This window comes from Elephas maximus, chromosome 19, assembly GCF_024166365.1.
Source record: "Elephas maximus indicus isolate mEleMax1 chromosome 19, mEleMax1 primary haplotype, whole genome shotgun sequence".
Lineage (NCBI taxonomy): Eukaryota > Metazoa > Chordata > Mammalia > Proboscidea > Elephantidae > Elephas > Elephas maximus.
The window spans coordinates 29,487,062-29,499,262 of record NC_064837.1 but is presented as its reverse complement, the minus strand read 5'-3'; the positions used below and the strand labels follow the sequence as shown (position 1 = coordinate 29,499,262).

The window sequence follows — 12,201 nt, the reverse complement described above, 5'->3', positions numbered from 1 at the left end:
GGGCACCTAAAGAAATGAGTCCCTGTACTTCCCCCACCCTTGAGCCCCATGGGAAGACTGCTGAGCTGGGCTTGGCTCCAGGCTGCTCGTGGTGAGGTTCACCTGTTTACCACTTTGCTGCAGAGCAGATGGATGACCTGAAGGCCACATTTTTCTCCCCAAGCAGTGGGGAAAATGAATCTCACCAAGTGTTCCCGACACCACCCTACCAGTTCCACATCCATTTCAACCAGGGCTGCTGACAGAGCACAGCGCCATCCCTCAGCTCTGCTGGGGCCCAGGGGAGAGAGCAGAGACATGACGGACATTTAGCTTCTCTCGCCTCCTCGCCTGCCCTCTCCCCACATCCACCCGCTCCACCAGGCAGCCCCAGCCAGCCTCCACACCCGCGCCCAGCAAGACAGGGAGCAGAGAGGTTGAGACCAGGGAAAGGGACAAGAAAGCTGTTGGATACAGACCGGAGAACCTCACACAATCTTAACGCACGACACAGACCAGGCATTGCGGGGAAATAAGCCTCCAGGGGGTGGTGGGTTTTCACAGAGCTAACTTCAGGAGCCACCAGCTTGTCTGAATTTGGGAAGGGAGAACAGAAGCTGCTTCCTGGACCTGCGCTGGGGACCTGGGGACCTGGGAGTCTGGGTGAAAGTCTGCACATCTCCTTAGATATGTGGATTGACACCCTTGAGACTAGAGGCCACACCCGGAGGCTCATCCCAAGGAGTGTGTTTGTGAATGTTGGTGCGGGGCTCCCTGGCTGTACCTGCCCTGGGAAAGGAGTCTCTTCATCAGAGACACCTGGCAGTGCCTGGCATCCCCATCTCTGACCACCATCTGTGTCTTCTTTCTTTCCTGACCACCCAGCAGCAGACATGGAAGAAGCCTCAGGAAGAAGCCCAGACTGGTGTGTCTGGAATGCCCCTGTCCCAGTGGAAGCCCCAGCAAGGGGCTCTGATTCAGACCTTGAAAGAGGAAGGGGATGGGAGGATGGAGGGGGAGAGATGGCAGCATCTGGCTGGGTCTTCACCAGCTTGTGAACCCAGTCCAGAGAAAGGCAGATACACATCTTCACCTGGCTGGCTGCTGGTGGCCCAGAGCGGTGCACTGAGCTCCAGGCCAGGTTGGGCCATGGAAGCAGGGCTGTGGCCTGGCAGACCACCCCCTTGTCTGCCCTAGATGAGGGCTCGGTTCTAAGAGCTTAGAGTCCCCTATGTAAGCATTCTTATCTCCTGTAATGTCATCTGGACCAAGAAGATCAGTTTACTGCCCCACCCCCTATCACTCCCACCCCTACCATGACACACACACACACACACACACACACACACACGATTCAGTCTAGGCTTCCTGATTTTAGAATAATTCTAGGCAATATCAAGAAAATAAAAACCCATCTCAAAGAATGCTTTCAATGTAGCTATCCATGACACCAGCTTGGAGTCAGATCTCTTTTGAACTGTCACATTAATTACTTAAAGGCCACTCCTCCCTCCCCCAAATCACTATCCATCTTTTGGGGACTGCCTACATTGCCTCAAAATTGTCAAAAGTACCCCAGAGAGATGTCTCAGTCCAAGAAGAAAGCCCTGCACCTAAACACCAAGGGGGAAAAATAAAATTGGAGAATTAGATCTCCAGGTTGCATCCCTTCTGAGAACTCATCTTTCAATGGAAAATGATAATAGCTAGTATTTATTAAGGGTGAACTATGGGCCAGGTATTGTTCTTAGTTATTAACATGCAATAAGTCATTTGATCCTCACAAGAACCCTGGGAGGTAGGCGCTGTTTTATGCCCATTTCATAGATAGGGAAACCAATGATGCTGACTTCCAAAGAGAGGTGACTGAGATCCATTCTCCCTGGGATGCCCTTTCCTTCCAGCCACCCTCAGATGAGACTCTCCCCACCCCGAGGAGAGTTTTAGTAATCTCTTCAGGATCTTGGACCCTTTACTCCCAGAAGTCTTGGCTGTCACGCAAAGAACATCGACTGAAGAACTGGGCTGCCCCCCAAATGATGGCTTCCGTCCCCAGGTTTCCCCTAACCAGGCAGCAGCCCCAAATAAATCATTTCATTAGAGTTAATAATATAGTCCCTTTAACTGCAAAGTGTTTCCAAATAGAGGACCCTCTAATCGGCTTTAATGAACAGATAAGAATCTTTGTAATTAACTTAGCGATGGCTTGCATGTAAATGGATATTCTTCTGAGCGCTGCGAGAAGAATTTATTTATTGTTGTAAGTATGGGTTAAATATGGTCCTGGCCATCTCTCCCTCCAACAACCTCATATGCAAACAATGCCCCCAGAAGGGAATTTACTGAGGTTAGCGGAGCAGCCCCTCTCTTCAGAGACCCCAGGGGTGCCCCAGACCTTGTCCAGCCACCCTTCCTGGGCCAACCCCTTCCTCCACTTGCAAGGTTCCAGCTGGGCCTGGCTGCCACCCTATGACCTCCACCTGTCCTCCCACACAGGTAGGCCTACAGGGGGTGGGGAGGAGGGGCTGTGAGGGCTCTGACCAGGTGAGTGGTTAAGCTCCCCTGGTGGTGTTAGCCACCTTCGGTTATTTTTGCACTGCGGCTCTGGGGCTCCAACTAGTTATTTTTGCATTGGGGCTCTGGGGCTCCAACCACTGGCATGCATGCGTATGCACGTGCATGTGTGTGCACGTACACGTGCATGTGTGAGTGCTTGTGTGCACATATGGGTGTGTGCCCATGCACACCTGTGAGTTTGCAGTTCTGTGAATGAATAGGGGTGTTTGCAGTGTGTATTTGTATTGTGTGTATTGAGCGTGTGTGTGTGTGTGTGTGTGTGTGTGTGTGCACTCTGCTTGCCCAGCCATCCACCAGAGCCGGTTTCCTCATCTTCTGACAATGGCAGCACTTTAATCACCAGCCGCATCTGCTCCTTTGTTGTGCCTGCTCCTGGAGTGGGGTTTTCTGGGGTGGAGGGTCACCCCATGGCTCAGGCATCTCTGGGGATTTCCTCCAGCACCTTCAGCCGCTGGTGTGTTCTTTCCCCTTCCTCTCCCCATTCCCTCCTCCCTGGGGGATATGGTCCTCCCTATCAGGCTGACCAAAGTCCAGCTCCCCAGCCCTGGGCCCTCCCCTTCCGCTGAGAGAAAGCAATCCCACAGGGGACACACCTGGAAGCCAGCCTGAAGGAGGAGGGGAGCAGGCTTCAGAAAGAAGCCCCACTGTAAGTGTGTGGCGGGGGAGGGTGGCCCAGGGAGAGGCCCAGGGAGCAGGGTCCCAGCATAGCTCCCTGTCAGCACTGATGAATTTCATCCATCCCTTCAACTCCAGGGAGGGCTGGAGGGTGGGCTTGGCTCTCTCTGCCTCTTGGAGGGGATGAGTTCCCACAGCAGGGGAGGGAATGTGGTCCCACCAGCAATGGCAGAGAGGCCAAGCGTCTATGCCATATCCATCGTCATCCATCTGCCCCAAACACTATCCATGGTCTATGCCTTAAATGGGGGTCCCACAACCTTGCCCCCCTAACTGGGCACATCACTGAGCACATCAAATCCTCAGAGACCCTTCCTCATTCCACCCCCCAACCTCCTAACCTCTCCAACCTCATTTGCCTTCCCTTGCCAACCTCATTAGTGACCGCAGGATGCAGCACAAAGCATGTAGGCTTGAAAGTGGCCACCAGGTCACTGCTAAGCTCGAGACCTTGGGCAAATGACATGCCCTCTCTGTGTGCCTGTCTCCTCATTTGTAAAACAAGAGCCGTAATTCCTATCTCCCAAGACTATTGTTGGGAATACAAGTGTGGCCATAGCAATGCCTCTTTGGGGAGGCCAGTGGATTCTGCTCAGTGGTGAGGATTTCCATGCCTTTACAAGTGGGGAAACAGAGGGCTCAGAGCTGGTGATGCATTGGCCGAAGGTCACACAGCAAATGTGACATCAAACCCTGGGAGCCCTTGCCAACCTGTCTTAGGAAGTTTCGTTCTTTCAAGAGAGAGTTTCCTTCCTGGTCCATTGAATTTTCCATTGTCTCAATTTGGCTGCAAGGACTCTCTCCCCAGGAATCCTTCTCCTTGAGGGAACACAGTGCCTGGCACACAGTAGGTGCTCAGTCAATATTTGTTGGGTAAAAGGCATGGAGGAAATAAGGTTTTTTGTTTGCTATCAGTAAATAAAAGGAGGCCACGCGGGGGTAGGGTGGGTCCTAAAAAAATGGCAAGGAAGGGTGTCCAGAGCTGATAGGGCTGGGGTGGGCAGATGAGCGCTGGGGGTTGGGATGGGCTGGAGGCTGGTTTCTCAGCTCTGTCTTCGCAGGCAGCCCTGGCTGTCTGGGAAATCTCATTTAACTAGAGAGCTGATTCATGGCCTAGCTCCCTGGGTTCCCCGAGCTGCTGTCTGTCAATAGCTACTGACGGGGTGGAGTACAAATTTTTAAAGGGGAGTTCAGTGCCAGGGCCTTTCCAGAGGGGCTGTTAACTTAATGTCCCACCTCATTCCGCCAAGCCTGATCCCTCTTGAACCGCATGTGGGTTAGTAGTTGCCTTTTCTAGCAATTGCTTCTGAGTTCTGTCATTTGGACAGAGAGTGAGGGATGAAGAGGACGGAACGCAAATGAAAGGATGAGGTGGCAGGCAGAACTCTGTTCTAGGTTACTGTGTGACTTTCTGCCTACTGCTGCTCCTCTCTGGGTCTGCATTTCCCTGTTTGTGAAAGTGAAGATGCTGGAGAACACCATTACGACAGTGCCCACTTCTTCCCTGGTGGCCTGGTCTCCCAAGTTCATTTAGGAAAGAGGTCTTGGCAGTCAGGCAGAGGCTCATGTGCCCCACTGTGCCTCACCTACCCGACTTGCCAAATCCTCCACTTCCAACTCCTGAACACACTGTATCTGCCCATCTCTTGCTCCCACTACCCTGGCTCCACCCTCATCATTGCCACCTCAGGCTGTGGCAGCACGCTCCTAACTAGCCCTGTTGGCACTCTAAGACTTCTTTCCTTCGCCCAGTGGGAAGAGAAAGGATCTGAACCTCAGGTCTGATCTCAAACCCACGCTGAACCCCAGGCCTTCTCTGGCCTCCATGCCTTTGCGTACATTTGTATGTTTCTTCCATCACCATATTCCAGGCCTAGGGAACAGCATGTGCAAAGACATGGTGGCAAGAAGAAAGCACAGCGTGTTGGTGGGTTGAGTATATAGCTCCTGGTTTCTTCACAAGTAATATTCCTCTTTCCTGGAATGTCCTCATCCCTGTCCTCAGCAAACTCAGTATATCTTTCCATCTCCTCCTTTGTGCCCCACCAACTGGGGTCAAGCTCTATCACAGTTAGCATCAATCTTCCCAGATGACAGTGGTCAGCTATAGTTGCCTATTTTCTGTATGGGCTGGGTGCTCCTTAGAGATAGGCCTCCAGTTTTGCCTCCCAGACTCCCCAGCAGAGCCCTGTGCATAAAAAAAAAAAAAAAAAAATGCATAGTAGGAGCTTAATGTGTTCAATGAAATGGATTCATGTTCCAAGTTTAACGCAAGTGTATCCCCTTGCCCCACACATACACTTGAACTGGGATCGTCTTCCTTGACTCACACTTATTTTCTCCTCATCACTCTCTCTAAGAACGGAAGGGGATGACTTATATAACTTGTGATTTTTCTACACTGATAAGGTGCTAAGTGTAGAAAATCCCCAAGTGTGGGATATACGAAAGCCATTTACAGTTTATATTTGGACTGGAGCTGGCAAATATTTGTTGAGCACTTGTCAGTTGCAGCCATCAAGTTAGGCACAGGGATTAAAAAAAAAAATGACTGCGACAACCCTCCCCCCAGAGCTCATAAAATAATTCAGTTGCCATCAAGTTGACTGACTCATGGCAACCCCGTGTATGCCAGAGTAGAACGGTGCTCTTCAGGGTTTTCAATGGTTGATTTTTCAGAAGTAGATCACCAGGCCTTTCGTCTAAGGCACCTCTGGGTGGGCTCGAACCTCCAACCTTTTGGTTAGCAGCATTAGCCTTTTGCACCATCTAGGGGGTACTAATCAAACCAAACCAAAACCATTGCTGTCGAGTTGATTCTGACTCATAGTGACCCTATAGAGCAGAGTAGAAGTGCCCAATAGAGTTTCTAAGGAGCGCCTGGTGGATTCAAACGGCTGACCTTTTGGTTAGCAGCCATGGCACCTAACCACTACACCACCAGGGCTTCCAGGGAGTACTAGTCAGGGTCTATTTGAAGAGTAGATGTCTGGTGTCTTCGAAACTCAATGAAAGCCCCATTGGAAGTCTCCCTGTGGTTCTGGCAATTTTCCTGCCATCCCCCCACCCCACCTCTGAGCACACTTGAGCTTTACCTGCCCCGTGTTGCCTGACACATCTTGGGCAGGGCTGGTCCATTTTTAGCCTGCCTTTCACAGGGGTTTCACACCCACACCCAACCTGGAAGTAGCAAACTGCACCACTGAGAATCTCAGTGTGCCAGGCTCTGTGCCTGATGCTTTGTCTGCTGCTGGGCGCTGTGCAGGGCCTTTACAACTCCCAGGGCCAACGAACAACCCTAGGGCTGCAGATGATGGTGGAGGCCAGATTTCCTTCTGGGATAGACAAGAGCATGTTCGCACAGGTGCCACGCAGCCCCCCTGGCTGCAATGAACCCAAGGCTGGGCTCCCCCTGTTTACAGGCACAAGAGGCTGGATGGCAACCCTATCCCACCTCCCTGTTCCCTGAACTCCTGTGCTGCCCTGGGTTGCTGCCCGTGCTGAGGAGTGGTCTCTCCAGGCTATGGGAGGCTGTGTATGCATACACACACATCAAGCATGCCATGAGGGGCTATGAGCCAGCCCACCTGGCCCACTGGTGTGGAAGGGCACACCCAACCCATTTGGGCTCCCTCCTGTCTGGCTCTCTGACGTAGAAATCCCCTTGTGAGTAGAGCAGACTCACCCCTCTTTTGGCTCCTTTTGGCCAGGCCCTCCCCAGGCCCACAGAGAAGAGAGAAGCCTCCCTGAGACGGGGTGATGGGGAAGGACTTCTGTTGGGAGGGGGGCTGAAGGCAGGGAAGGGAAACTGGAGAGAGCTTGGGGTGCACTCACCTACCCTCTCTCGCCTTCTCCTTATTTTTCTGAGGCTCCCCTCAAACCCAGGCATTTCTCTGGAGCGCCTAAACCTTGGCCCTTCCTTTTTGAGCCAATCATGGTGGACCCCTAGAGGAGGCATCTCTCTATAAGGGTACAGAGGGCCTAAGGGGACCCGAATGTTGGCGGAGGAAGGAGGAAGATCAGGATGGCAGCCTGTTCTGCCATGTTTCAGTCTCATGTCCTTTAATGTGTGTGTGTACATGTGTGTGCACGCACGTGTGTATGTATGCACACATGTGCGTGTGTGCACAAGGAAGACACAGAACCAGCCACCATGTACTGTCTGTTCTTCGAGAGCTGCTGCCCCCACCCCCAGTCTGGTCACCTCTATTTATTTAAGAAAAATCCAACACAGTGGTGGGTAGAACCCGAGAGAAAACTGGCTGTGGGATGGGGGTAGGGGAGAAGCCTGGGCTGTCTTCAGCCTTTGCCCACCCCAAGGTCCCTCACAGCACCCCCTTAGTGCTTCTTGTCCTCCTCCCATCAGATCCCATTTTGGGGCGGGGGATGGGTGGCTGTCTCCCCTGCCCGGTGCAGAGGGAAGGAGTGGTCAGCAGAGTGGAGAGTGGCTAAGGTGTGGTGTTGACCTTGCTGTGAGGTCGGCAGGATGCACCCAGGCCTCTCTGGGCCTGTCCAGACCCTGATGCTCTGGGGTTTGGCTAGGCCGGGGATGAACCCAGGACTCTCCCCCTTTAGGGCCCTGCCTACAGCCCTTGGGACACAGAGAGTCCTGAGAACTCAGGAAGATGACCAGCTTGGCCCCAGACTCCTCTGCAGAGTCAGCTGCCAGGTGCTGGGAAGGAGCTGGGGGACGCGGGGAAGCCAGCAGATGCTACAACTGTCCCGCCCCCCCCTCGAATATTATGTCCACAGCAAGATCCCTCGCAGGGCAGGCAGGCGCAGCTTCCCCACCCTGCAGGACAGAAATCCCTGAATATTGGTTTGAAAAAAGTCTTTGTGCGGCCTGTGACACAAGATCCACCCAGCTCCCCCCAGCACAGGGGGGAGACGGGGGGTATGGGAGGCAGGGGAGGGGGCACAGTGTGAGTCCACCTCGCCCCAAGCTTGGCCTCCTCACCTCACTCTTGGGGCAGGAGGATTGCCTAAGATGGAGGAGGCTCGGAAAGGGTCTAACAAGGGTTGGGATTCCTTCCTTCCTTGCAAGCCACTGGAGGAAGCGCCTCCACCTGCAGGGGGCAGAAGAGGGTAACGGTGTGAGGGCAGAAGGACCAGACACTAGGCGGCCCCGCCCGACACAGAGCAAAGCTGCAGGGGCAGGGAGTATAAAACCAGATTCAACCGGCTCGCGCAGGTGTGCGCAGGAGGTCCCGGCTACGCTGGACACAGAGCGGCCCCCGCGTTGGGGGTCTCCAGCCACCCCGATCGCGCCTCTACGCCATCTCTTTGATTCTGCGCATATAATTGTGCAGGTCCGGGGGCGGGGTGGGCCGGGTGGTGCTCGCCACATCCGGGCAGCCCCAGCCCAGGTCCTCTTCATCCTCCTCATCCTCCTCGCCGGCGGGCACCGAGTCATAGGCCAGCTCCTCGGAGGGCAGCGTGGTGAAGGTGGTAAACTTGACCCGCTTGCGCTTGGAGGTGGGCGAGCTGGCGGGGTCCTCGGCCTGGTCCCGGGCCGAGCCGCCCGAGGAGCCGTCGCCGCGCCCGTGCACCTGGCTCTGCACGCTGGTCTGCGAGCTGCCGCTGCTGTGGTGGTCGCCGTGGCAGCAGGCGGGCACGGTTTCCAGCGGGTTCCCGGGGGGCGGCGAGAGCTCTCCTTGTACGCGCAGCGGCTGCCCGTTGCCCAGGAACACCCAGTGGTGCGAGTGGTCCATGCTGGTCTGGCCCTCGGGTGGGATACGCTTGTGCCGGTAGCGCAGCACGAAGACTATGCAGTTGATGAGGAAGACGAGGATGGCGAGGCAGAAGACGCCCAGCAGCGCATACATGCCGATCTCCAGGTCTGTTAGCCCCCGTGGCATCTGCAGGAAGCCGGTGGGCAGCGGCAGAAAGTCTTCTGTGGGCGGGACGGCGGGGCTGGCCGTACCCCGGCCCGGGCTCTCTGCTGGGGAACCCCCGGTGCCCCGCGGGCCAGCTCCCCGGGCCTCGTCCTCAGCCCCGCCACCAGGCCCTGGCTGGCTAGGGCCTGGGTAGTCATAAGTGGGGTCCTCCTCGTCCCGCCCAAAGTGTACCCGTAGGCCCACAGGCGTGGTGGCCAGCACGCTCTTGCGCTTGGTTTTCTGGCAGCTCTCAGCGATGCTCAGCTCAGCTCGGAGGAGCTCGCCTGCACCCTCGGCCTCCGCCACCACCAGTGGGAAGGCCCGGTCCTGAGTCACCGTTGCCACACGCTCGTCCAGGCTGCTCACCAACAGCCCATAGTCCCGGGGGCTGTAGAGGGAGAGTGGGGCCGTGGTGCCATCGCTGTAGGAGAGCCAGAGGCTCAGGAGGGCTTCCTGGAGGAGGGGAAGACAGGAGTCAGAGAGCTAGTCCTGGCTGGAGGGCTCCCTGCTGTATTCCCAGTGCTGGGATGGTGCCAGTATGTGGCAGGTGCTCAGGAACCATAGCTTAGCGGGCATCCTCCTCTCAGGGTGGGGGAGGCTCAACTGTAGGTTACAGTACCCAGGCCTCTCACTGCCCCCAGAATTTCCTCGCCCACTTCACCTCTTTCACCCTGATGAGCTGAGGGTGACTGTTGCCTTGAGTCCAACTGAAGTCTCTTGTGTTACAAGGGCAACCCCATATCTCCATGCCTGGCCTTGGGATCACCCCCCCGCCATTAGGCACTGGGGATTGAGAATACATAGCCATTCCCAGACTCCCCCATCTGTTGACTAAAACCTCCCTGCAGGTGAGGAGACAGGGTCCAGAGAGAAGTGGCTGGCCTAGGGTCACAGAGCAAGTCAGGGACAGAGGACTCCTGTGTCCTGACTCCTGGCTCAGTGCTCCCACCTGCCACCTTTCTACCTTTGTCCTGTAGCCAGTGCCCGTGGTGTGTCTGTGGGGTCTGTAGTAAGGGCTCCTAATTCCAGTAGGTGGGGTCAGAGGCAGTGGGTCCCTTGAGGATCCAGGAGGGAGACCCTCAGCAGGAACATCTCAGGGTGGCAAGTGCAGCCAGCAAGACTGGCCAGACTCCCTGTGTAGATGGTGTGGGGATGGAGCAGGGCAAGTGTGCAGGGCACAAAGGATAGGCAGATCTTCTACTACCTAATGCCCTAATTTGGGGACTCATGGCAGAGGGGAAACAACCCAAATTCCTTCTATACGCCCAACTCCTCAGCTGGCAGGCCAGGCAGCCAGTTACCTGCTTAAGGAAGCTGAGGGTCTGCTGGGCGGCCGTGGTAGCCAGGATGGTGTGGCTGCTCCCAGCACTGGGTCGCAGGGAGAGGGCGAGACTGGCCACCACCTGGGCCTGCAGCTGTGTGATGCTGACCTTCTCCTCCGTCACTGTCAGCAGTGTCTCCCCAAGCACAGCCTCTGTCAATGGGGACACCACCTGAGGCAGAATGGGGCAGAGGTGAGAGACAGCCAGGAAACAGCACCTTCCAGAACCCAGGAGGGAATCCCAGTACTGCTGGAAGAGGAGGCGAGAGGAGAGGGACAGGCTGGGAGGCAAGACTCCTGGACTCTGCCGTAGAGCTGCAACCAGGAACCAGGGCCCAGAGGCCAAACAAGGGCCAGGGGCCCACGGGAGCCAGACAGAAAGAGTGTGGAGACCTTAAGGGAAACAACAGCCCCCTGTGGTGATAAATAGCAACTGCCATTTAGCCTCAGTGTCAGGGAGCCAAAAGGGACCAGTGGGGACTGTGGCAAATGGGACAATTGTGTCTGTGTAAAGAGGGCACCAATATTGACTCCTGCTGATGGTTGCCAGGTGGGACTGCAGGCCCAGTATTGTCAGATTGCTTGTTTATAAAGCCAGAAATACAGATTTTTCAAAATAGGGAACCTGCCAGTTTTTCAATTTTTTTTTTTAATTCCTTTACAAACAAACATGTCTCCTGGCAGATTCCAGCCCATAGGCCACTACTCACAATCTCTTAGGTGGAGGATTTCTGTCCGGATACTCAGCTGTCAGGGAGGAAGGTCAAAGCTGAGTTCCTGAATCCCAGAACTCCTCCTCCTGGTCTGTAGTCTTGCCGACCCCTCCCACCTGCACCCCCTTCCTCTGTCCACCCTGTTCTCAGAGAGGGGGTCTGCTTGAGTCACCCACACTAAGTGTTGCAAGGCTGGTAACAGTTAATAAGGCTTTGAGTGAGAATGCTCATCAGAGCTGAGCATAGGAAGCTTGACCTCTGATGGTGGAGTTTCCGGTGGAGGGGCAGATGGGGCAGAAAGTATGTTCTGAGCAGGGCGGGGGCTGCTCCCAGAGGCTGAGGCTCTGAGATCCTGTGACAGAAACACCTGTATTCTCTGTCCACAGGTAAACAAGGGTCCTGAGCTCTGCCCTTTGTGCCTACCTTGAAGGGGGTGGTGCCTGGCTCCAGGCCTGCCAGCGTGCTGCTGTCCACCATGTGTGCCACTCGGGGGTCACCCACCCGCATGAAGTCACTGACCAGGTCAGTGACCTCCACCAGCCAGTCCGGGCCCAGCATTGTGACCACCTGGTCCGTGCCCTCGGATGATGTGGTGTGGAACTGGGTGAAGACCTGCAGCGTGGCATGCTGGTACTGTAGGGTGCAGCCTCGGCTCACGCTCTGCCGCCGCTCCTCTTCCTCCTCGTCCTCATCCTCACTCTCCCGGGCTGATCTGGGCAGGGAGGCACCGGGTCAGGGCTGGCCAGGCTGGAGACTTCTCACCCTGGCTAGGACCCGGACAAACCACTCCCCTCACCCTCGCCCTGCTGGCTCCTCTCCAGCTCCCCATGGCTAGAAGCTCTGCAAACGGCAAGCTCCCTCCTGGTTCTTTCCTCTGTCTCTAACAAGTTTGGAGCCAGGAGTCCCAGTCTCGACCCTCCCTGGTCCATCTCCTGCCTCTGCTGTGCCTAAACCAAGACGGGGAATTAAAAAAAAAAAAAACCAAACCCATTGCCAGCAATTCTGACTCATAGTGACCCCATAGGACAGAGTGGAACTGCCCCACCGGGTTTCCAAGGAA

General features: G+C 55.4%; 1 protein-coding gene across 1 annotated transcript in view; it reads right to left on the bottom strand.

Moving 5' to 3' along the window:
* Nucleotides 1–8,493: 8,493 nt before the first annotated feature.
* Nucleotides 8,494–12,201, bottom strand: part of TMEM132E (transmembrane protein 132E) — a 74,632-nt gene continuing 70,924 nt past the window's right edge. The window contains exons 7-9 of the mRNA XM_049861104.1: nucleotides 11,565–11,853; nucleotides 10,409–10,600; nucleotides 8,494–9,560 (exon numbers count right to left, since the gene is read on the bottom strand). Of these exons, the coding sequence (XP_049717061.1) occupies nucleotides 8,502–9,560; nucleotides 10,409–10,600; nucleotides 11,565–11,853 (1,540 nt within the window). The 3' untranslated portion in view covers nucleotides 8,494–8,501. The remainder of the gene's footprint in view (nucleotides 9,561–10,408; nucleotides 10,601–11,564; nucleotides 11,854–12,201) is intronic.